Raw genomic sequence first — 25861 nt, forward strand, 5'->3', positions numbered from 1 at the left:
GTGACCTCCAGTTGGCAAACTCATCTGGACTGGGAAGATTGGGAGGACAGGGTATGAACCAGGAATCCCCGGTGGGAGGTCATGGCCTTGGGCTCCCCTGAAAGTGGTGCTTCTTGTAACTGACTGTGACCCTTGCTGAGACCTCTGGAAGCTTCTGGGGCTCTTATAGGAAATATCGATTGCTATGTGGATGTTGGGGTTTCTAGGCCAGGCTGGCTCCACCCAGTGGCCTCATTCTCTTGTACCTGAGTTATCACATGATGGGTGGAGAGTAGCCCCCCGGTTTGCTGTGTGGACACGCACTGATGACAGGCCCAGTGCCATTCTACATTTTTTGGCAAAGCTGTGTAAGCTGGTGCCAGGAGGGCTTGTGGGGTTTTCTTAGTGTGAGGTGTCTAGCTGAATCCAAGACTGCTGAGAGTAGGTGCTCAAGGGGGGAAGCCAGTAAGTAAACCAGGAACCCCCACCCAGCAGCCTTCTCTCCTAGTTTTGCATTCACATGGCTTCTTCGAAGACTAAAAATACTCTTGACAATAGTCCTGCCAACACATCACCTTCCAAATTCATACAAGAGGACTGCCCTTTGGGGAATAGGATCCATGCCCTACCCACATCTGTACTCTGGACTTTGAGGGCAAGTGCTCGCTGGCATTGAAAGCCCAGCTCCTCACGCGGAGGGGCTCTGCCCATGCTGGGGACTCCTGGCTGGCCCTGACTCCCTGTGTGACTGTGGGCCCGCCCCTTCCCACTCTGGGACTCTCCGTGACCCAGGGGTAGGCTTTGCCCGCATCATCTCTGAAACACCCGAGGAAACCGGGCCTGGTATCTCCCCAGGCTCCCCAGTTCGGCTGCAGGTCGGCTCACCTCCGTGTGCCTCGGGGCACTCCCTGTAATGTGTGGTGGAGCACAGGCGCCTGCCCCACTGCGGGTGGGAAAGACCTAAATGAAGCAAGCAGCCTAAAGGAAAACGCTGTGGGAATAGTTGGTGGCTCTGAGGCGTTTGGTCCCTCCCTGGGGAGGTCTCAGTGAGGATGCCTGCACGGGGCACGGATGAGGTGCGGGAATGGGTCGGAGAAGGGGCCAGAGCCTCAGGCTCCTCCAGGGCGGGTGTGAGAGGCATGAGTCAACACTTGGGTGCCACATGGCCTAGTGTGTACTCAGCGTCTGGAGCTGTCATCAGTGGAAGAGCCCTGGCTTTGGGGTTGGCCAGGCCTGAGACAGGGTCCGGCTCTGCCCAAGACTTGCTATGTGACCTTGAGCAGCTCACTTCACTGCCCTGGGCCCCTGTGACTTCACGGCAGACAAGAGGGCAGATGTGAATCCAGAACGCTGGGTCCAGGCCGGGGTGTCCCAGGTGGGCCGGTGGGGGACTCACCAACAAAGAGCAGGGTGAAGATGAGGGTGAGCTGGTAGACGGCGTGGCCCAGGATGTTCTTCATCATGGTCCGTGAGATGAGGGGCTTGTTGCGGCCATATGGCTTCCTCAGAAGCAGGGTCTCGGTGGGCGGCTCAGTGGCCAGCGCCAGTGAGGCGAACGTGTCCATGATGAGGTTCACCCAGAGCATCTGCACGGCCTTCAGAGGGGAGTCCTGGAGACAGCAGTGGTGGGGAAGGCTGTCACAGGGGAGGCCGGCCCCACCAGCTGCTACGAAGGGCCGGGTGTGGGCCTCAGCAGCTTGTTGGTGGCGTCTTGAGCCGACTCTGCCCAGTGGGTCTGCCCTCAGCTGGCCTCCTGAACAGGCACCCCGCAGGATTGCTGGGCCTTCCCTTCTCTGGAGAACAGCCTAGACCCGCCTACCTGTGTTCTCCCCCAAGGAGAAAATTGAGTCTTCTAGGCATGATGGTCAGCAGCTCCCTGCCTTCTGGTAAATTCACCCACTTCCCCACCATGTGCTGTCCACCCCTTCAGCCCCTGTGGACACATCTCTCCTGGCTAAGGCCAAGCTCTCCCCCGTCTCCAGCATAGATCCCATCTGCTCAGCCTCCTACTGCTTTCCCCTCCAGTATCCAAGGCTCTGGTCTCTGCTGTCCCACCAACAGCGCCTGTGACCCCTGTCCCCTTGTCGCTACCACCAAGTTCCTTCTTACCTCATTGTCCCACTTTAACTTAAGCAATTATTGTGTGTATCTATGATTCCAGAAATAACATACTTCCATGGTAGAAAATTTGGGCAAGTAGGGAATAGCGGAGGAAGCTAAAACTCATCAATGATCTTGTCACTTACAGGCGGCCGCCATCCACATTCTGGTGTGGATCCTTCCACGCCTCTCTCTGGCTGAGACTGGGACCATACAGTCATACCGCTCTGTGCACAATCCCATCATGTGGGGTACACTGCCTCGAGGAGCTGATCTGCTGTCCTCTCCTCCCTTGTACCCACAAGTACCTTGTCCTTGGCAGGCAGACTTTGGCCTTTCCATGTCCCCCAAATCCCTTTCTCCAAGGTCACCAGCACCTTCCTTCTCACCAATTGAGAGACACATTTTCCAGCCTCCTCTCACTGACCTCCCTGCCTTGTTTGGCCACTGTCTCCTCCTGGCCCCTGACCCCACTCTCCTGGCCCTCTTCAGCCTCTCTGAGAATGTTCCTCCTCCCTTCCCTCAGGGCACCTCTTCCCCGGTCTTTTAATTCTGTGCCCCCCACGGCCCCTTCCTCAGCCCTGCTTTCCTCTCCACACCTGTCACCCTGGCTGGCGGCACCCACCTCTCCCTAGCATCACCCTCTCTACAGCCCAGACCTCCCCTTCTGGTGTTAGCTTCATCCACAGTGGAACACCTCCTTCAGGAAGCCCACTGACCCTGTAAGCCTAATAGCCTAAACTGAGTAGTTCTTCACTCCTCTATCATTTCTCAGTGCAGCCCCCGAGGCCCACTCTGCCTGCACCCCATACTCACTCACCTCCTAGATGCATCAGAACCCCTTCCTCCAGGCCGCCTCTCCCACCTGTGCCCTGGAGCAGCCACCTTCCCCATGTCCTGAGGCTTTTTCCTGCTCATCAGCCTTCTCTGTTTACATGTGTTTCAGGGTCGGGACCCCCCATCTCCCCACCAAGGCCTACATGGCCCTGCCACCAACTCAATCTAAAGCCTTAGGCAGACCGGCAGTCCTCTTTGAACCTGTTTCTCCATCTGGCATCATCAGTGGGGTCCCCAGGAAGCCTTGCAGGAGCGGCTGTGCTGCGGGAGTGTTCCCCAAGCCACCACTAGAGGGAGTCTCTCGCCCACAGACCAGGAGAGGGCCCTTTCAGCAGAAGGGACCCACCAGCCACCTCCCAGCTCTGACTCTCAGGAGAGGGTACTGGGTGCTGCCACATGCAGCCCCAGGCGCTCAGAATGCAGCAGAGGGGAGCAGCATTCCTAAGGCCACAAAGCACTCCAGGGCAGTGCTGTGTTTTGGGCCTCTGGGGGCTCCTCTCTGTGGGCAGGAGCTTGTCTACCCACGTGATTGCTGGGAGGCCTTGGAATACTGGCCCTTTCCTCCCCAGGCCAGGCTGGTCAGCCCCTAGGGGGAGGCAGGAGGCTGCAGGAACAATGGCAGTTCCTGGCTGGTCCAGCCTCTGAGCCTCAGTTTCTGCTTCTGTAAAATGGGGATCATCATAATTCCCACCTCATGGGGCTGGGTGAGGAAGCAGTGAGGCTGAAGACATGCAGGCCTGCTGGCTGGCTTCCCCTGAGCTCAGGATGGGGCTGCTCATGACCCAGATGGTGATCCTGACAGACAACTGCCCCTCCCAGTGACAAGGAGTCCCAACCTGGCCTCAGGGCCCCAGGCAAACAGGCCTCTCCCGTCACACTCCTGCCCCCAGGGCCCTGCTGGCTCCTTACCCCCAGCTGGTCGCCTGACCTCCCTTGGGCCCCGCCCTGCCCTGCCTCCCTCTGGGGGCTCTGCCTTCCTTCCAGGATGACCTCTTCTGCCTCCTGGAGGGAGGACCAGGTCAGGCAGCCATGGGGGTGAGGCTTGACATCTCCCATTTGCCAGATGACCTTGGGCCAGCCCCCCACCTTGCTGAGCTTCGTTTCCTCAGGCTGGTGCCTGCACCTGAGGTCTGTGATGCAACTCCTGGCCCTAGGCAGAGGCTCCCCCAGGCTTTGGCATGCCCCATCCTGCCCGCCTGCCCCCCCCCCCCCCCGCCCCGGAGGACCCACCTGCGTGATGCAGGCACCCGTGAAGGCCACGATCACAGCCACCACGTTGACCGTCAGCTGGAACTGCAGGAATTTGGAGATGCTGTCATAGACATTGCGGCCCCACATCACTGCCTTGACGATGCTGCTGAAGTTGTCATCCGTTAGGATGATGTCCGAGGCCTCCTTGGCCACGTCCGTGCCTGCGATGCCCTGTGGGGACAGGAGCCTGTTTGGGGCGGCTAGGGGGTGGTGAGCAGCTCGAGCAACACTGTTCTCATCCCCTGCACACCCTCAGTCCTATAGAGCCCCCCACATGCCTCCTCCCAACTGCCCAGCTCGGCCAGACCGCGCGGGGGGTGTGTGCGTGTACTCCTCACAGACCCGGCCCCTGAGGCCAACTCCGCCTTCTGGAAGCCTTTCCCTGGCCCATCCTCCCCCACACCCATCACGGCAGGCAGCCCTCTTCCACCCTTCCAGGAAGACCCCAGGGGGCCAGGCTGAGCCTTGAGAGCACTGGGCACGTGAGGTAGATGGTGGGTGAGCTGAGTGTGAACCGGGGGTCCCCACACAGCCAGTTCGAGGCTGAGTTGCCCACACCCCCTGCCTATGAGCTCTTGCCAGGCACCACCCCAGGGCCCGCGGCGAGCTGCCCCTACCATGGCGAAGCCCACGTCGGCCTTCTTGAGTGCAGGCCCGTCGTTGGTGCCATCCCCGGTCACGGCCACCACCTGGCGCTGCTCGGTGTGTGTGCTATCGATGATGCCTGTGGGGCGGGGCACGAGGGTGCTCAGGGCCCCGGGACACTCCGTGGGGCAGAGGCAGCCGGGCCGGCCCTGATCGTCGGGAGGACCTCCGGCCGGGCCCAGCCTCCTCTCTGGCCCCTGCCCTGCCCCCCCTCCCCCTCCTCTTGCTGTGACTCTCCCCAGCTCCAGGCTTGCCCACCTGCAGGGCATGTTGGGCACCTGAGCCCCGTGCTGGCTTGTGGCCCTCTGTGGTCTGGGCCCCGACGGCCTCTCCAGCACTCTCTTCCCTCTCTGCAGCCCTTGGCCATGCCGGTGGCCACCCCAGCTGGAAACACCTGCCCCTCTGCCTGGGTTCCAGGAGCTCCTCTGTTCTCCCACCATCTGCTCCCTCAGCACCTTCTACCTGGGGGTCCAGTCACTCCTGAGGAGGCCTGGGCTGTGCCATTTGCCAACGACCCCTGACCTATCAACTGGCCTTGACCTCTCTCCAGACATTCACCCTCAATAAAATATTGAGGGGCGCCTGGGTGGCTGGGTCCGTTTAGTGTCTGCCTTCGGCTCAGGTCATGATCCTGGGGTCCTGGGATCGAGCCCCACGTCGGGCTCCCTGCTCCGCGGGGAGTCTGCTTCTTGCTCTCCCTCTGCTCCTCTCCACCCCCAGTCCACTCTCTCTCTCTTGTTCTCTCTCTCAAATAAATAAAATCTTAAAAAAAAGAATAAAAAATAAATAAAAAGAAAAGATTCAACAAATAGAATAAAGAGATGGCATGTAGCCCTGTCACTGAGCTGGGGCCGGTGGAAAGGGCGGGTGAAAGATGTCATCATTGGACACATGTGGAGTTTGATATGTCCATGGACAGGACAGAAATTTGAATGTCACTCTTGGCATGTCCCTCTCTCATCCTGCACCTCACATCCATCACCAAGGCCTGCAGATTCTGCTCCAAGATCCCACGGGAACCATTTCACTTTTCTCTGTCCCCATCCCCTCTGCCACTAGCATCCCCCCTGCTCCCCACCAACCCCAGGCTACCTGTTCACTCTGCATAGCAACGCCGGGATTTCTCTCGAACCCCCGGGACTGACCTGTCCCCTTCCCCAAGCTGAGAATCATTCTCTCACTCCCCACGCTGGCCTCAGGGTGACATCCATGTTCTTAGCTCCATTCAGAAATTTCGAAGTCCCTGGTGGTCAGGCCTCACTCATTCTCTGATCGTCTCATCTCTCATCCCTGGCCGCCCCCAATCTGTGCTCCAGTCATAGGAATGGCTCTCCGTCTGCAATGCCGGCTCCCTCGCCCCTGTCTGCCCGGGCTGTCCCCCGCCAGCTGTGCCTGTCCCGCACCTGTAGTCTCAGCTCAGATGCCACGCCCCCTGGGGAAAGTGACTCCCCAAGGACGCTCACCCACCCTCATCAGATCACCGTAGCTCCTGTATGTGTCTCTCCCTGTCCTGTCCTGGCAAGCAGCAGCCCGTGGGATGAGGGAGGGAATGGGACCAGAGGCTTGAGAAGCCTTTGTAGCCGCAACCACCCCCTAGCCCTTTGCATGTGTTCAAGGTCCGCCCTCTTCAGGTCCAGCTCCAAGGCCATGTGCTCTGGGAGTCATCCCGGGCTGCTCCCCCCAGCTGGCGGCGGTCCAAGTCCTCAGCCAAGAATCAGCCTCCAGCCTCTGTCTACCAGGCATTTGTCGCCTTCGTTACTGCCGGGTTCCTCCGCCTGCCTACATGCTCCTCCAGAGTAGGGAGGGGGCCAAATTTTCCTCCTGCCTGGCCAAGTGAACTTCTTTCCACTTCTTGAAGGTATCTGGAAATCTTTGCCTCTGGTCTTTCACAGTGCAGTTCTCTGCCCCGCCTGAAACACAGGCCCTTTCTCCGGGACCCTCAACCCACCTTTGATGGCCTATGATGTGACATCCATCCCCAGCCTGAGTGAGAGGCCAACAGAGGGCCCCACCCTTCTCTTCCACCGATACAGGCTCTAGGTCTGTGCAAGGAAACCTATTTAATGTCTGCTGGATGGAATCTGGACCATGAATTTCAAGAGGGAAGGACTATGTCTGCCAAGAGCTGGGTCTGGCACTTAGTAGATCCTTCAAAAACACGTATCAAGAGAATGAGTAAACAAATGAGTGAGAGATTGAAAAAGAAATGGGGATAGGTTGGGGGGCCTCTTGCTCTGGTATCTGTGATTCTGGGGTGCTGTGTTTCTGTCCCCAAGCCAGATCTGCCTCTATTAATGTCCTTGGGCAACATTTTGGGAGAGGAATCCAAGATGCCCTAGGGATGACCTCAGCAGAAACCTGCCCTTCTATGGCCATTTTAAAGATGGAGGAATTGAGTCCCAGAAGAGGAGGGACTTGCCCAAGGGTATAGAACAGGTTAGTGGCCGAGCCAGGACTTGAAGCCAGGGCTGTATGACTCTAAAAGGGCCCAGCACCTGGCCACCGACCTGGGCTCAACAAGTGGTATGCCCTCTCTCTGGAGGAAGACAGGGAAGGAGAAGGATGCTAGCTTTTGGCCTCATCTCTCAGGCTGCTATTCCCAGGATGGCCCACCTTTGGGGTCCCCGTTACAGATGTTGGTTGGGGTCCTCAGAGACCAGGCAGACCAAGGATCTCAAACTCACAAGCTCTGAGGCCAGACTGAGAACATAAGTGAGTGAAGTGGGCTGGATGGCAGACGATAAGGAGTGGTGAAGACTGATTCAAATGTGAGGGGAGAGTTTGTATAAACCCACCCAAATTCAACATAAAAAAGGGCACTATACCAGCCAAATACAACATGTCTGTGGGCCCTATTTTACCCTCAAGCTAAGAGTTTTAGACCTAGACAGGCCCAGTCCCATTGCTTCCTAGAAGAAGTGGAACCCAGAGAGAAGACTCACAACCTCCCCATCTCCCTGTGGTCCTTAGAGGGACTCCCAGGGCTGCAATGGGGTGAGGCAAGGGTGTTGCCAGGTGCGGGGAGCCCTGTGCCAAAGCCCTCTGTCCTGGAAAGAAGCTGCAGGCACCAGGAGAGGAGGAGATTCTGGCCTCAGAACTGCCCCCCCAGTCTTACCTTTCACGAGGGTATGCTTATCCGTGGGGGAGGAGCGAGCCAGCACCCGGAGCTTTGGCCAGATCTTGTCAATTCGCTCCTGTTCAATCTGGAGAGGGATGGGGGAGGGGGTCAGAGAGAAACTGAGGCCTGGAGAAGGGAGGGGACTCACCCAAAGTCACCGGGCTCTGAGAGGCACACTGGCTGGTCTCTGTACAGTCATGTGGCCCCATGCCTCCCAGGGCCTGCCCCCCCCCCCCAGCTCATCCCGCTGAGGATTCCTTGTGCTGGGCATGTACCTCCCCCTTCTCATTGCGGATCCTCCGGTTGAACTCCTTGCCCTCCAGGCACAGAAAGTCCTCCCCAGGATGGATGATGCCACACTTGATGGCGATGGCCCGGGCCGTGTTGATATTGTCACCTGTGACCATGCGGACGGTGATGCCTGCCCGCTGGCACTTGCGGATGGCTTCTGGGACCTGGTGGGAGGGCAGGGGCAATGGGGATGAGCGCTCCTAGGGTAGGCCCTCACCGCCCTATGGATTCCAGAGTGAGCCCTGTTCATGGGCAGCTCCAGTGGAAGGGGCCTGCATGACCATGAGATACTGATAGCACATATGGCATGTAGACCATCTCCTTCCTTCCTGTGCCCATGGCAGGCATTATTAATCGATCACAGAATCCGATGATTAAACCCTGATGTGGTCTCAGAATTCTCGGTAGAGTCCCAGGCAGCTACCACCTAACACTGTGATGGTCCCTTCTAACATGAAACCACTGGTTATCCTGATCTGGGCAAGGACTTTGAGAAAGACCTCAATAACACCCCAGGCAGGGGCAGAACACTCTACAATTGCAGAGGAATGTGTCCCTGCTTTATCCACATGCACAATTCCTACAAACTCAAAGAGAAATATGCTCACGTATTTTCAGGTTTTTTTTTTTTTTTTTTTTTTTGTGGGGGTTGGCGGGACACTACATTTGGGAGCATTTCATTTACAGAATGTGACACTGCCTTAGAATAAATACAAATGATTATACTTCATGCAAAATAGGACATTGCCACGAGAGAGTAAGGACTGCCTCCTGCCCTCCCTGACTGTAATGACAGACTGATGTCTGGGCCAATCAGGCCAGAGTAGACCCACAGTCAGAAGGGGGTAAGCACGAGCCCCCCTCCCTGCTCCAATGCAGAGCTGTGGATTTATTTGCCCAGCAATTAGGATGCAGAAACCAGCCTGGAGCTGCTGCAGGCCTTTACACACAACCCAGATCAACTGAACAAGGGATTCTGACCCATGGGCAGTGACCAATGATAAAATAATAAGGTATTATTTGCTATTTGCTGCAAAACGTCTTTGAGTTGAAGAGGACATATGAAGGGCAGAAAATCTAGTTGTACCAGAAGACCAAAGCACTTTAGAATCTCAGGCTTGGAAAGGTGGAGTCTGACTCCCACTCCTCTTGCATATCATAGTGCCTGGGGAGCTCACCCCCATTCCCACTCTGCCAAGCCACTGCTGAGAGGGTCTGCAGACTGTTATGGGCTGAACTGTGGCCACCCCCCCCACATACATTTAAGTCTTAACCCCCAGTGCCTGTGAATGTGACCTTACTGGGAGATAGGGTGTTTATAGAGGTAATCAAGTTGAGGTCGGTAGGGTGGCCCTCGGCCAATGTGACTGGGGTTTTTATGAAGAGGGGAAATTTGGACCCAGACACGCACTCAGGGAGAATGTCACGTGAAGATGAAGGCAGAGATTGTGTGTTGCTGCCACAAGTCAAGGAACGCTGGAGATTCCCAGCAAACCCCCTTGACCTTGGGGGGGGTGTGGGCGCTGGGGGTGGGGAGAAGATCTGAAGCAGATTCTCCCTCACAGCCCTCAGAAGAAACCAACCCTGCCAACACCGTGATCTTGGACTTCCGGCCTCCAGAACTGTGAGGCAGTCCAGTTCGTTGTTGGAGGCCCCCAATCTGTGCTACTTTGTTATGGAGGCCCCAGCAAACTCATATAAGAATTAGAACATTGGTTCAAAACCTGACTGTGGACAGCTCCTGCCCACTGGTCCCCTTCCTGCCCTTAGGAATTTTAAAAACAAGGATTAATCTTGAAAATCTTTAGCCTCTGTCCTCCCCCATCCACAGCACCTGCTGTTCCTTCAGCACAGAGCACCACGTTCCAAGCTGGGGTCACTGCCTAGCCCCTCCCCAGTCTCCCTGCCTCTGGCCTTGTCCCTCTTCCATCGTTCTCCTACCTGACCACCAGCGACCTGCCTAAAGTTCCGCCTGGGTGTCACTCTCCTTCAGGGGCTCCCCCTTGCTGCTTGTAGAGAAAATCAAGACTCCCGAGCACGGTCATCTTGTGGCAGAGCAAGGAACAAATGCCGTGAAGAGGCCAAGGTCAGGAGGCCCCTCCAGCTCCCAGAATGGTATTAGAGACCAGCTCTGTGGTGACAGGTAGTGATCTCCTCGTCCCCAGGGCTGGAGCAGGGTAAGCTGACCACAGGTCTCCTCTGGGTGCATTTCCAGGGCCCAGGGACGAGGCTTCTGGTGCCCCCTCAGGGCTTGGGGGCCACGTGAGCAAGGCCTCTGCCTCGTGCCACAGCGGCGGCTCACCCAGGCGAACGTGACCTCTTTGTACAGAGCCAGAGGGAGCGGGGATGTGGAACGTCCAACATCCTGCTTACATAATTTATTGATGTCCTCCCCATGGCTGTAACCGGGACGGCAGCCCCCTGCTGTCTCCTGTTCCAGGGGAAAGGAAAGAACCACTGCTCTTTAGGGGACATACACCTTATCTGGCTCCTGCCTTCAAAGGAATAATTCAGGTTATGTTTGATTCAAAGACGCTTGGGGACTTGGAGTTGGAAGGGGCTTCAGGTCATGACTCTCTGACTTTCTGCTCGTTGCCCAGATCTCCGGCTAGGCATCCCACGGATGGCCAGCCAGCCTCTGCTTGCAGGCTTCTGATGACAGGGTGCTCACCCACTCCAAGGCTGACCATTCCACAGTGGAACAAGTCTATCATACCCTTTCACATAATCATTCTTCTTTCAGATGAGAGCAGGTGGTCTGGGTCTGACTTGTACTCTTGTAGGAGGCAGGGGCTTTGGTAAAGATCTCTGTACAAAGGGCTCTGGGAGCACAGAGGAAGGTGCCATTCCTTCAGAAGGAAGTAGATGGAGAGGAGAAATCTGGGAAAGCTTCCTGGAGAAGGGGATGTTTGAGCTGCTTCTGTTCATCCAACACTAACTGAGGCTCTGGCGCCTGGCGCTGTGCCCAGGCTGGAGCTATGCAGATGACCACTTCACTGTGGCCCGGGCCACAGAAAAGTGTCCCTTGAGATGCACTGGCAGAGAATCTGGGAAGGGTGCTGTAGAAAGAGCGTGACAGGTGATCTGGAGGGGCTGAGGCTGAGGAAGATGTGAGGCAGGAGCCAGTGGCCATGAAGCTGGAGAAGGGCCTGCGGTCAGAAGGTGCTGGAATCAGGGGCTTGGTACCAGGCCTGGGGGCCATGGTAAGTTCTGAACTGGGGACGAGGTGTCTGGTACCGTGTTTTAGAAAGACTTAACGCTTTCAAGGCTGTCTCAGGGAGCTGAAATCTGCCTGCTTGGAATTCCCACCCTCTGGGGTTCCCCAAAACAAGCTGGCTTGGGGAGAAAAAGGAGGCAGCTAATTTTTCTGGCCCCCACACTTTCCTCTGTGTGGTGGAGGCTTCTCTGCCCTTGGGGGAGAGGGCTCAGGGGCCAAAAGGCTGGGTTGGGCTTTGCCCTGGGGATCCACCTGAGTGTTGGCTTCCTCACCTATAAAGTGGGGATGATAGTCTGCACCCCTCAGCGAGGCTGGGCGATGCTGTGATGGGGGCAAAGGGCACCAAGCATGGGAACAATAGATGCTGGTGGTGGGGGGTAGGGTGCCTGGCAATGCACCTGACCATGGTCTTCTGTGCTTGTTCTTTCTGCTCCGGGAGATGGGGAGAGATGTTGAGGGTATGGAGGCAGATGCAGTGGGGGGTGGGGCACAGCTGGTGTCTGGGGACCGGGGAGAGGCAGCCATTTGTTTGGGGTGGTGGGATGGTGTGGGCATGCCACCACGATTCCTGAGTCAGGTACCTTAGAGGCCTGTGACCTACCTGTGGGGGGATTCCAGATGGACCTGGACACACCCGAGAGCCTCCTCGGCCACCTTTCTGGGCAGTGGGCCCTGTAACTGGACGTCTTTGTTGTACTTCAGTCTGGCTTTACGCTCGCATGTGCTATGGGTCTGCTTACTCGTCCCCTTTCACTGGACATTTCATTAGGCTGTGGGCTCCAGAAGGCAGGGACCGCCAACTGCTCAGGACCCATCCAGGGGCCAGGCACAGGGCACACGGGTCATCATGAAACATCTCTCTGCTTAAGCCCCTCAAAGCCTGGTGAATGGATTTGGATGGGGACATGCCAACCCTTCACAATTTAGCTCCGGGCTCCCCTCCTACCCATTTCTCTCATAAATCCAACGGGGGTATTCACTAGACTCTCACCCATCTGCGTTTGCCTGCGCTGTTCCCTCCGCCTAGAACACCCTCTCTCCTGTAATCTGGGAGTCTCTCCCTCTTTCAGGTGAAATGCCCTCTACTCATAAAGCCATTCTGGACTCCTCCAACCCAATGGGGTGCTTCCTTAAACTGCACTCTGCATTTCCTTGTATTGCTCACTCGTTCATTCGTTTGACAAACATCTAGCTGCTCTGGGCACTGAGGATCCAGAGATGATTAAGACAAGCCACAGAAGCACCGATCTGGTTGAAATATACTTTCCACATAGACAAAATAGCTGTAAAATTTAAAAAAAATTCCTTCTTTTGCTAAAATTATCCAAGAGTTTTCTCACGGAGGAAAAACAGCCAGAAAATGGGCGTTTCCTGTTTTCATTAAATGAAGGCTTTTAAACATCTGTTGTTGCTGGTGACACCCATTCTCTGTGACTGCAAGGGCTCTAAATACCCCCGGATAACCTGGCAAATCCCAGACTGCTGCTCTTCTCATGGCTTTATCCGCAGTGGCTTCAGTCAGTGTCGGAAAATGTACCCGAGGCAGCGTCTTATATGTGTCTGGGGGATGATCGGCAAGCCTGTTTTGATCCGTTCCGTCTTCTGTCTTCTCATGGGAGGAAGACAACGTGATTTGTCCCCTTGACAGATGAGAAAACTGAGGGAGGTAGTTTGTGTTCCAGTGGCAGTTGAGGAAGGAATCTGAAAATGTTTGTAGGACCCTAGAGGTGGCCCAGGCTGAGGCTTCTGCTCCGGCCAGCCTCAGGGTTGCCTGGGAGAGCCTGCCCCAAACTGTAGGCATAGACACTCCCCTAAGGTCACCCAAGAAGCTGGTGACGGTGGCTGCCTGTGAGGCGGGAACCAGGGGCCTGGGGGTGGCATGGGAGGTTACTTCATCTTGTCTGTGCTATTGAACCACTGGAATTTGGCTCCGTGTGTGTAAATCCCCCAGCCTAAAACCCAAATAAATCAAAAGCCATCCCCACCCTACTTGGAAATCCTGAATCAACAGGTCAGAGCTTTTATACTTCCAAGCAGTGTCACCAGCAACCCTGCTGGTGTCCCTCACTTGGGAATGTCCAACTCTTCATTGTTTGGATGGGGAAACGGAGACCCAGGGAAGAGATGCACCTGAAGGCTTTCTGTGAGGGAGTGTTAGGAGTGGGATTAGAACCCGTGTCCCTTGACCCTGCTTTGTCACCCTAGTAAGTCCCTGCTCCCCAACACAGCTTACAACATCGAAATATACATCCTGGGGGAAAGCCCAGGGGAGAGAGGAGGTCACCATCAAGGATGCACTCACTTGACAGAAGCAAAGAAAGTTGTCAGGGAAAGCCTTCCCGTCAGCCAGCTCAGAATGTTGGAGCTTGGCAGGGACCTGAGGGGCATCTGGGCCAACCTCCCATTTTACAGATCAGAAGACCAAGGCACAGAGAGGGCAAGTGGCTTGTGAGTGAGAGTTGGGGCTTGGATCCAGGCCCCCTTTCTCCAATGTAGGGCCCTGCAGGATGAAAGTGCTCCCAGCCCTGCTGGGAGTCTTTGCCTGAAGTCTGTGCCTGAAGCCAGCTTCTCTGGATAATCATGCTGTTAGCGGAACATGCCAGGGACCCAGCTAAGGCCTTCTCAGGCCCTGTCCTCCCTCTCCTCACACTCCTGACTTAGAACCACTTGCCCTTTCATTTCTGTGGCACCCAGGAGCAGGGCCTGGGGCAGGAAGGTGGAAAACCTGTTCTAATCTGGATTTGCTCAGCCACTTACAGCGAGACTTGGGGAACATCACTGTCCCTGCTTGGCCTCAGTGTTTTCGCCTGCACACTGGGGCTGTGGGGAAGTGCTTGGTCTAGGTCAACAGTGCTCAACCCTGCAGTCGTGCCCCTTTAGTGGATTGTCAAATCAGTTTAGCGGGTGGTGACTAGCATTAAAAAAAAAGAAAGAGATAGAAGAAAATAGAAAATACTTACAAGTGCATCACATTACTTTGTGACATCCTTATTTTGGTTAAGTGTATGTGCTTATTGGGTCATGATATAAAATACATTTGTTATTAGCACAGGTCATGACCAAAAAAAGTATGTGTCTGATGCCGCTTCCCACCCCACCTCGGGGATGCTTCTGAGGCAGGGTGATAGGCTAGGAGCTCTGGGAATGAGCCGCAGGCTGGCCTCATCTGCTATGTGGAGACTGTAAGGAGATAAACTGTCATGGGAAGCCTGAACCCATTAGCGGCTGGTAATGAGAGGGCATCCCATGGGGAGGCTGATAAATGGCCTGTCCGTCCAGGGAGAGACACAGTCTGCGGGAAAACCCATATGGCTCCAGGGCCAAGCACCCGGGGACAAATTGCCTTGGCTGCTCTAGGCTCTGGGTGGGAGTGAGGAGGCCTGTGGGGGCCTCTAGGGGGTGTGAGAGATGAGTACCAGGCATAGTACTGGAAGATTGGTGTTCAAGTCCCATTCATTCTCATTCATTCATTCCACACTTAAATGAGCACCTTTCACAGCCCAGGCTCTGTGTTAGGGGTTGTTACCCGTCACTGGATCCAGAGTTATGAATCTACTGGGGAGGGGCACAGAGGAAGGGGAGCCACATTTACAGGCCATCTACCTCCTGCCTGACACTGCCTGTTCCTTGTATGTGCATGATCTGTCATGCACATGATACCTCATAGTATCCTGGGGTGTGTGTGAGTGCAGAATACTATTATTATCCCCAGTCTACGGATGAGGAAACAGAGGCTCAGAAGGTTATATAACTGGCCCAAGGTCACACAGCCAGTAATGCTGGGACTCAGGATCCCAGGTCTGTCTGATGCCTGAGCTCACACTCCTGACGATGCTTCTCCTTGCTGCTGAAACGTGAAAGTCCATGTCTGTGACATTCTAGTCTCACTTGGTCTTTGGAACACAGACTCTTAGAATATCAGGGCTGGGAATTTGGAAAACACCTTGTCTACCCCTTTTCACTGGAAAAAAGGGGAAATGGAGGCTCCATAAGGAGCAGGGAACAGCAAGCGGCCCCTAGGGAATGGTGTCAGGGCAGGTGGGGAACAATGAAGTTGCCTCCGGTGGAGGAAGGTGGCCCTGAGAGGCCCCATCACCGAATTCCACGGCTGGGGCCAACGTGGGCCCAGTCCCTGCCGGCCTGGGAATCAGCCCTGGGCCCAGCAGCTGGGTTAGTCCTCCGATGACGTGGAGGCCGGCCTCTCCTGGGCTCTGCCCTCTGGGGCTCCCCAGGGTGAGGACTCACTCTGCCTGCCCACAGCAATGTTTTGGAGATTCGAGGCAGCCCTCTCTTCTTCCTACAGCCTCTTCAGCCTGGGCAATCTGACTGAGCACCCATGTCCATCCTCCCCCAACCCTGCCAATGCCCAGCACTGAATTCTGTCTTTCTGCCGGGTGTAGATGCAGCTAAAGGAGACTGAAGACCTGTGTGAGCTGAGCACTCCATTAGGTGCATTTACTACATCACCTTCCTTGGTCCTTCCGGAGAGGGGTGCTGTCATCCCTCTTCTCTTCTGCCTGAGAGTCTGACCTTTGGCTAACTTTCTAGCTCTGCGCCCCTGGAGACCTAACAAAGCGAGACTATAGGCTGCGTCACTGTGCAAGCCTGCTAGGTTGGGAAACTGGATCTGAATGGACAGATCTCTACCTGCTGATGTGACATCACACTGGGGGTTTTCCTGAATACCGGTGACCTTAGTTTCTGGGTCTCTCCTTTACGGGGACCCTGGAACCCAGGCCTATGGATGTGTTATAGGAGATCCTGGCTCCTATGGGGCAAGAGGCTTCTAAGGCAGGGCAGCCCCCATGCTTGTCCCTTGGGAACACGGGGAGGTTTCTGGATGGTTGGGCGGATGGCTCTAGGGCTGCTCCCGTGGCAAAGCAATGCCTGCTGTCAGGCTGCCCGATGTCCTGAGCAGACTGATGCCAAGCGTGGCCTATGCTGGTCTTATGAGTTTGAGCATTTAGGAGTAGGTAAAGAGAAAACCTTGTAGATGCTACAGGGAAACTGAGGCTCAGAGAGGCTCAGAGAGGTGAGGCACCTTAAGCTAGCTTGCCAGCAGGCCAGACTCCCAGCCTCTCCAAGCCTGCTGGTAGGGGGCTTACCTCGGGCCGCACCGGGTCCTCAATGCCCACCACACAGATGCAGGTTAGGTCATTGAGGATGTCATTCTCATTGTCCCAGTCGGGCTCGGGGCTGCTGGGGAAGTCGCGGTAGGCCACACAGATGGTTCGGAGCCCATCGCAGGCCATGGGCTCGATCACCTTCTTCACCATCTCGTCCCGGTCGCGGGGCCGGAAGACCCGGGGCTCCCCTGCCCCATTGAGGATTTTGCAGCACCTGGGGGCGGATGGGAGGGAGATGGGTAAGGTCCAGCCAAGGGCCCAAGGATCCTCCCTCTGACCAGCTCGCGCTCACCTCCCCCTCCCCAGTGATGCCCATCTGGCTGTGGTTGGTCATCCAGTGTCTGTCCAGTTCATCTCCCATAATGCTTCAGGGCTGGTCCAGGCCCCTGGGCCCCAGGCAGGGATGAAATCAGGACCAGCCAAAAAGAAATCAGGCAGCCTTCTTGCAATATCTGCCCCAGTCCATTCAGCAAGAGCACATCTAGTTTGATCTGTCTTATATTCACAAGATTTCATCTGAAAAAATAGTTCCACAGCTAAAATGGTTTTCAAAGGGCATGAAACCTAGACTAGTGGTTCTGGACCTTGCTTGCACATTAGAATGGCTTGGGGGGAACACCGAATAAATAAATACCCATGTGTGAGCCCTACCCCAAAGGTTCCAATTTATTTCTATTATTTTTTTAGAGGGGGGGGAGGGGCAGACGGAGAGAGAGCCTCTCTCTTCAACAGCTCCACGCCCAGTGCAGAGCCCAACACAGGGCTCGATCTTACCACCCTGAGATCATGACCTGAGCTGAAATCAAGAGTCGAATGCTTAAGTGTCCGAGCCACCCAGGTGCCCTGTATCAGTGGTTTTTTAAAAGCTCCCTGGGTGATTCCAATGTGTAGCCAGAGTTGAGAACCACTGGGCTAGACCAATCCCATCAAGGTATGAGTGGGGAAACTGAGGTCCAGAGACCGGGAGTGACTTGCTTAGATCTCCAGGCTTATCTCTGGCACCTGGAGCCAGAGTAGGCTGGCTAATAACGAACATCACTATGGTCAACCATCTCTGTGCTAAGGGAAGTGAAATAAGGGAGATTTAACAGTGATACTGGGTGGAACTTCCTGGTGATTCAGTGATGTAGGGAGGAGGAAGGGAGGGCTCTCTGTAGAAAGTTTTAAGAGGAAATAGTGGAGAAAGCACCTGGAGGTGGTCCTGCTGTGGGACGTTGGGCAGAGCCTCCCCTGCACTCTGGGTGCCAGATGACCCTCCAGCCCAGGCTGCAGGACAGCCTGCGCTGCACGACTTGGTGGTCCCCCACTCCCTGCCCCCCTCCTCCCCTCCCACCTCCCACGCGCAGCTTACTTCTTGAGCACGATCTCGGAAGCACCCTTGCTGTACATGCGGAAGCTCTCATCGGGCAGCTTGATGACTGTGCTCATGGACTTGCGCACGGAGTTGAAGGTGTACACCTTGTACAGTTTCTCCTCCGGCATCTGGCTGCGCACGGGCTCGTAGTCCTGCTTCAGGTCCAGCACGAAGCCCAGCAGGCCGCACTCCGTCTTGTTGCCCACTTGCCGAGGCAGGGCACCCTCCTTCTCTGGGGGCTGTGGGGAGAGAGGCCGGGGCGGCTCACCGGGGGTAGCCTCTGAGGCCCCGGGGCTGGGCTGTCCCCTTTCCCCACCACCTGCACCCTCAGCCCTCTCCATCCCAGACCCAATCCTGGCTCTGGATGAAAGGAGTTAAGCAAGATCAGCTTTTTAAAAACTATGAACTCTTTCAAACCTACAAGCTGGATAGAGAATAAGAAAAGAAACACTCATGTACTCTCCATTCAGCTTTGTAGAGCCTGAGCATTATGCCCTATTTGCTTCAGATTTTTCTTCCTTGAGAAGGAAAACATGACAGATAAAGGTGAGTCCCCCTGTGTGTCCCTCCCTGTCTGCAGAATCCACCCTTGTCCCAGAAAGAACCTCTGTCTTAAAAGTGGCATGAATTATTACCCTATGTGTGTGTTTTTTAAATTTTTAACGATTTATTTATTTTTTTTTTACTTTAGAGAGAGCGAGAGTGAGAGAACAGGGGTGAGGGGCAGAGAGAGAGGGAGAGAAAGAATCTTAAGTGGGCTCCACGCCCAGTGAGGAGCCCATCGTGGGGCTCGATCTCAAGACCCTGAGATCATGACCTGAGCTGAAACCAAGAGTCGAACACTTAACCAACTGAGTTATCCAGGAGCCCCTACCCTGTGTGTGTTTTAAATTTTTATTTTGAGCTAGTTCTAGACTGACATGCAATAAGGAACAGTACAGAGAGATGGCACACACTTTCATCCAGGTTCCCCTAGTGCTCACCCGTGTGACTATAGTACCTCACAGCCAAGACACGGACACTGAAGCAATCGAACCCACCTTACTCAGATTTCACCGGTTTTATATGCACTCGTGTGTACGTGCTTAGTTCTATGCAATGCTTCGTGTGTGGATTCCTGTGACCACCACCGTGAAGATACACAGCAACAGTTCATGACAAGGATCCAATCCCTGTGCCACCCTTTTCAAAGCAGCATCACCTCCCTTCCCACTCCCTCCCTGGCCCTGGCCCCCATTAATCTGTTCTCTATCCTCATAATTTTGTCATTTCAAGCTTGTTATATACATGGAATCATACGGTATGTGAAACCTTTGAAGATTGCGTTCTTCTTACTTAGCATCATCTCCTCGAGGTCCAGGCAAGTTTTGTGTGTCAAGAGCTTGTCCCTTTTCCGTGCCAAGTAGTATTCCATGCTATGGATGCACTGTCCCTTGTGAGCTCAATTTAGGTTCAGCCAAATGAAACTGCTATTGTAAGTCAACATGCTCAATTACACGTAGCTTAACCTTGTCTGTATGCGTGTATGTGCAGTGCTGCTTTGCATGTTGAAAACTTCATGTAAGGGGACCGTACACATTCTTCGAAAACTTGTTTATTCATGTAACTACATTTTGAGAATCACTTGTGTTTATTCTAGCTAGTTTGTTCTTTTTCCCCCTGCTCTATCGATTCCATTCTATGACTAAACCACCATTTACTTTCCTCTTTTCCTTCTCTCCACTCACTGATTTAGCATACATTCTTCAGCACTGGCTAAGTGCTGGCCCTCTGCCAGGTGCGGGGCTGCATGAACACAAACCCCCACCCTGGGGGCTTGGCGAAATCATTGACCACCTCTCCCCCAGCAACTCTCACTTCGTCGTGTGGCTGCCTGAACATGACCAGTTTCATGCCTCTGTGCCTTTGCCCTGCTGTTCCTCTCCCCTTTCCTGCCAGGCAAACTCCTCCTTGCTTTTTTAAGGGCCAGCTCAAATATCTCCGTGTTTTTTTTTTTTTTTTTTTAAAGATTTTATTTATTTATTTGACAGAGAGAGAGAGAGGGAACACAAGCAGGGGGAACAGCAGAGGAAGAGGGAGAAGCAGGCCTCCCGCAGAGCAAGGAGCCCGATGCGGGGCTCGATCCCAGGACCCCGGGATCATGACCTGAGCCGAAGGCAGACGCCCAACCGACTGAGCCACCCAGGCGCCCCTATCTCCGTGTTTTTGAAAATTGCTTCATGGGTCTGTCTCCCCCTGAGTAAAGGAGTTATTGTATTCTCTTCCTTGCTATGTTCTCAGGACCAGCACAGAGCCCAGCACACAGTAGGCACTTACTAATTGTTGGCTGGATGGTTCCATGCAGGCCAGAGTGGTGGGGGAGGCACAGGTTAATAGGTAAGAACAAGAGGCCTCCATATGGGCAAACTGTGGGATTAGCCGGAGGCTGTGGGAGGTTCCTATAACTCACGTCCCGCCTGTACCCCCACACACGTGCATATACTCCTTGCACAAAATTACTTTTATGAAGCGTCTTGGGTGGAGGTGGCATTGGGGATGGTAAAAGCCACTGCAGATAAACCCAAACCCTAGAGAGATTTAGAAGAGGAATATCTACCTACAAACCTGCCTGTTCCATCCCCAGCCCCCCGGCATTAGTGGCTTTTTGTGGGTCTCAGACCATCCTTGTCCAGGAACTCTGCCTCCTCACCCTCAGCCCCCATCATGCTGCTCAAAAGGACTTCCTGGACAGGCAGAAAGTGGGGTCTGGAAGATGCTGGCACGGACCAACTGTGTGGGGGACAGGACAGCGACTGGACATGGCCCTGGCTCACTCCCCCTTCCACAGTTAGGGCTCAGCCCTAGGGAGCCGATCCCAGCGCTGTGGAGTCACTGGCATTGATAATTCATAGGAAGGACATAGCCTTAAGCCCATGTCCTCAGTTTCTCTGTCTATAAAATGGAGAGACTAGAACAGATGACCTCTAGCTGAGAGAAAAAACGACGCTTTTCAACCCTTTTCTTCAAGTGGATTGTGGTGAGGGATGGTGCAATGAGGCAGAGGTGTGGTGCCTCAGTGGCAGCTGAGGGCCCTGGGCAGGAACAAGGCTCAGGACACCCTCCCTGCTCCCACGCCATGCAGAACTATGTCTCTGGCACCAGGGGCCTTAGAAGGCTCCCCACTCCTGAGCTCTTTGGTGGGACTGGATTTGGAAGCAAAGGAAACTTTGGTACAGCTTCCCGTTTCTGGTATTTGCGAAAATAAATTCGAAGCACTTTCCCTTTGTCTCTGTAGTATGGTGTAATGTTGTGATTTTAAAAATTATATATTTTATTTATTTACTTCTAATTTTTTAAAAAGATTTATTTATTTGAGAGAGAGAGAGCGTGCATGTGGGGGGAGGGGCAGAGGGAGTGGGAAAGGGAGACTCCTACGCAGACTCCCTGCTGAGCACTGAGTCGGATGTGGGGCTTCATCCCGCGACCCCAAGATCATGACCTGAGCCGAAATCAAGAGTCGGACGCTCAACCGACTGAGCCACCTAGGCATCCCTCTTACTTTTAATTTTTTCTGTATTTTTATAATTAACCTTCTGGTGACTTCCAGAATTTTATGTCTTTTTCACAACAGTTTTTCTCCCCTCTCCACTAATGAAAGAAAATGACAACACGGAGGACTTAAATAAAAATGCCTAATTACTTATTAGCCCAAGAGAGCTGAACAGTTATGCCTTCAAAATACCCGGCATTTTATTACCCTCTGTGAAATATTTTAATTTTCCTCTAAAAGGATTTCAAACAATCCATGGTTGCAAATGGCAGAGCTGCCTCCTACGTAATTCAATTTGTTTCCATGAACTTGAGCTCTGAGATCGCCTACATGTATTACTAAGAAGGAGGGGCCCACCCCTTTTCTCTTTTGATTTTTTTTTAGATCTTGACAAACCCAGAGGTTTTGCTATTGCTATAGACTTTCCGAGAGCCTTTTTATCTCTAGGTCTCCGATTCTGTAAGGGAGTTAAGACGTTGGTATTGTTTCAATTTTAACGGACAGGAAGCAGGCCCGGGAGGGGAATGACTTGCTCGTGGTCACAGACCTGCAGAGGGGCAGGCCTGGGGCTGTCCCCAAGCCCCCTGGCTCCCAGTGCAGAGCTTCATCCAGCACATTTCCCTGTGTGGTACTGAGCCCTTTGGGAATGCTGGATGCAGCCACCAGGCATAATTTTGAGAGGACAACTCCTGTTCGTGTTTGGGGTGCTGGGGGGTGAATAGAGCCAAGAGCAAGGAATAATGACTAGAAGAGCTATAAGTTATAACACCTGCAAGAATGAGATGAAAAAAAGTGCAGCTAGGGGTGCCCGGGTGGCTCAGTCAGTTAAGCGTCCAACTCTTGATCTCAGCTCAGATCTTGCTCTCAGGGTCATGAGTTCAAGGCCCACATTGGGCTGCATGCTGGGTGGGCAGCCTACTTAAAAAAAAAAAGCACAACTAGCCTGTACCACCTTACACTCATTAGGATGGCTACTACAAAAAAACCAAGCAGAAAATAAGTGTTGGTGAGGGTGTGAAGAAACGGCAGCCGTGCGCGCTGTTGGTGGGAAGGTGACGTTGTGCAGCCACCATGGAAAACAGGATGGTGGTTCCTCAACAGATTAAACATGGAATTACCATATAGTCCAGCATTCCACTTCTGGGTATATACCCAAAAGAATTGGAAGCAGGAACTTAAAAAGATATTTGTATATCCATGTTCATGGCAGCATTACTCGCAAAAGCCAAGAGGTAAGGGCAATCCACGTGTCCATCGGCAAATGAATGGATAAATAAAGTGCGGTCTGCACATACAAGGGAGTATGATCCAGCCTTAAAACAGAAGGAAATTCTAACACATGTGACAACATGGATAAAACTGAGAGCATTATAAGTGAAATGAGCCAGTCACAAAAGGACAGACACTATATAATTCCGCCTGTATTATGTACCTAGAGGAGTCAGATTCATAGAAAAAGAAAGTAGAATGGTGGACACCAGGGGCTGGTTGTAGGGGGAATGGAGAGCTCATGTTTGATGGGACAGAGTTTCAGTTTGGAAAGATGGAAAGTTCTGGGATGGATGGTGGGGATGGTCGCACAACGTGAATGTACTTAATGCCACTTGAAAACAGTTCAGATGATTCATTTGATGTTACAGGTATTTCACCACTAAAAAACCTCCAAAAAGTCCCCCCAAACAACCCAGCCACCGTAGCATGGTAAACTGCAGCACCTGCCATATGATGATGCTTCTAGCAGTGCACAGAAAACAACCTTCTGCTGAGTGGCCGTCTCCGGTGGCCTAGCCCGCTGCTCCTCACCCCTCAAGGGCAGGCACGGGCGGGGGGCCTCCCCAGTGCCCGGATGAACCACCAGCCAGCTCAACAGCAGCGGCGGCAGCCATGTTTGAATGTCAACTCTGCCCCATCCTTTACTGGGCTTGTCACACATATGGTCTGGTTGTACCCCCACAGCTCCCTGGGAGGCCAGCGATGAGTATTCCCACTTCACAGCTGTGTACAGGGAGGCCCCGAGAGGCAAGGTCACACTGTTAGTCAGCGGCCCAGCTAGGATTTGACCCCAGTGTTCTCGGCTCTGAGCCCATAGCACGTGCTCTCCCCATAGCTCTGCCTGTCTCCACTAGCACTGGAGATCTCTGGTTAACTAGGGAACTGGTTGATGACCAATTTAGAGTCCAAGGGGGTGGGGGGATGTGTCTGTTTTGCTTATCTTTGTCTCCCACTATGGGGTAACCAATGAATATCTGTGGAATGAATAAATGAATAATTCTGTGCTTGTATGTGTAGGGCGCTGCCCATGGGAGGCCAGATGAGGCAGAACTTTGGCCTCCAGAATTCTCATCTAAAGGCCTGCCTCCCCAGGAGCTTCTCAGCGCTAGGTCTCCTGAGCAGCATGAGGTAGCAGAGCCATGGGAGCTTCCCCAGAGGCGGGGAAGGCAGCTCAGTGTGAGTGTCCAGGACAACAGACAGGACAGGCTGAGACCCCCTGGGGAGACACACTCCTGGAAAGCAGACTCCTTGGGACCTCCCCAGGCTCAGCAGTGCAGAATGTGTCTGTGTGTGTTTGTGCAGTTGTGTGTGTGTTGTGTGTGTGCATGGTGTGTCCAATTTCATATGGTGTGTGGTGTGTATGTTTGTGTTTGGTGTGTGAGTGCAGTGTATGTATGTGGTGTGTGTAATTTTATGTGTGGTGTGTGTGCAGTTGAATGTATGTGGTGTATGTGTGAGTGTAGCTGTGTGTGTGTGTGGTGTGTGCAGTTGTATGTGTGTGGTGTGTGTATGTGTGTGCACACATGCAGTTGTATGTGTGTGTGGTGTGTGTTTGTGTATGGTGTGTGAATGCAGTTCTATGGTATGTGTATGCACTTGTATGTGTGTGCTGTGTGTGTGTGTGTGTGTATGTCATGGTGTGTGTGTGGTGTGTACCGTGTATGTGTGTGGTGTGCATGGTGTGGTATGTGTGTATGTGTGGTGTGTGTGTGCATGCACACGTGCAGGGTGTGATGTAGGGATTAACAGGTCTGTTGAAAATCCAAATTCCCCATTTGGGACTATTTGCTTTAAACTCTTCTCCCAGAGACGGTGTTTGCAAAAACAAAACAAACAAAAACAACTAAAACAGTTGTTGAATTCAACACACAGGCCCCTGCCATTTCACATACCAGAACCACAGCCCACCTCACTTCCCCGTCTTAGCACCCTGTAAAGTCACCTCCAGAGTCTTTGGCACAGTTTGGCATCCCTGGCTTGGCCAGACCCTACTCTCAGAGTGTGGCTTGACTTGGGGACTTAGAGGCTCATTGGAATATTCAATGGAGTCCTGGGTTTGGAGCCAGGAGATCTGAGTTCAAGGTTGGCTCTCTGCTTCCTGGAGTCCCTCTCCAAATACCCAAGTTCTAAGACATGGGAAATACAATTAAGCAGCTCCTTCCTGCCTTTGAGGGTTACTGGGGCTCGCTGGGGTAAGGCGGCATCATGGCCACCTCAGCTTAGGAATGGGGTATGCTGAGGACCTGGAGTTTCTAATTGGGTCAAGTGTGGCTGATTTATTCAGGAAGACCATCCTGCCAGGAAACCCCTTTTTGCTCTTTCCTCCTGAACCACTTCAGATTTGACCCCAGTGACCTTTGGAGGCTCCAGGGAGATTTGTTTTTCTCTAGACAGTTTATGTGTTCAGAAATACGCCACAAACTTCCAACAATTCCACTCCACAAGTCCCCATCCTCGGCTTAATAATTCAAACGTTAACTGCAGTGTCAACCTACTTTGAAAGAGGTCTCATAAAATACAAAATTAAGGTCTGCTTGGGTGGTTTTACACTCAGAACATACACGGTTGGAAAAGGAGAATGTTTTCCCAAGAAAGCACAAGGCCTCACAAGTGAGGAAGGAAGTATTTCCATCTTAAAGCACAGCTGTGGTTCTGAGAAGCAGCAGCGTGATGGGAAGAAGCCAGCCGAAGTCCTGATGTTCAAAGGGTCGGAGATAACAAAAGAAATCTGAGGGTGTGCCGTGATTTCTGAGGCAGGGGAGCAATTTCTGACTCAAGGATGATTCACATAGCTTCTCTCAGAGGGCAAGTTTAGTTCCTAATGATTCAAAATAAGATGGGAAAGAAGAAAGCTTTGCCATCCTCAGGAGGGATGGGGCATGGGGTTGAGGCTGGCCCTCTGGAGGCCCTCCTGGGCCACTTTTCCTGGCCTCCCTGCCAGCAGCCTCGGCCTCACACCACTCTCCACCCCTGCCTGGGGTGCTTTTTCTGAGCACCATGAGCAGAATCCTTTTAAGGGCTCATTGGATGCCACCTAGCTGTCCCTCCACACACCCAGTCTTGACTCTTGTCATTCCAGCCCCAGAGAAATACTCAGGCCACAGATCATCCGTATAAGCCACACATCTTCAGGTCTCCGGGC

At 53.6% G+C, this 25861-nt stretch overlaps 1 protein-coding gene across 9 annotated transcripts in view; it reads right to left on the bottom strand.

Annotated features, from left to right (window-relative positions):
* Window positions 1–25861, bottom strand: part of ATP2B2 (ATPase plasma membrane Ca2+ transporting 2) — a 373717-nt gene that overhangs the window by 16170 nt on the left and 331686 nt on the right. For all 9 annotated transcript variants that reach the window (XM_032411924.1, XM_032411931.1, XM_032411928.1 and 6 more), the window contains 7 exons: window positions 17916–18157; window positions 16544–16778; window positions 8206–8385; window positions 7928–8015; window positions 4785–4891; window positions 4147–4338; window positions 1376–1589 (listed from right to left, as the gene is read on the bottom strand). In XM_032411924.1, the coding sequence (XP_032267815.1) occupies window positions 1376–1589; window positions 4147–4338; window positions 4785–4891; window positions 7928–8015; window positions 8206–8385; window positions 16544–16778; window positions 17916–18157 (1258 nt within the window). The remainder of the gene's footprint in view (window positions 1–1375; window positions 1590–4146; window positions 4339–4784; window positions 4892–7927; window positions 8016–8205; window positions 8386–16543; window positions 16779–17915; window positions 18158–25861) is intronic.

This window comes from Phoca vitulina, unplaced genomic scaffold (genome assembly GCF_004348235.1).
Source record: "Phoca vitulina isolate PV1807 unplaced genomic scaffold, GSC_HSeal_1.0 scaffold13, whole genome shotgun sequence".
Taxonomy (NCBI): domain Eukaryota; kingdom Metazoa; phylum Chordata; class Mammalia; order Carnivora; family Phocidae; genus Phoca; species Phoca vitulina.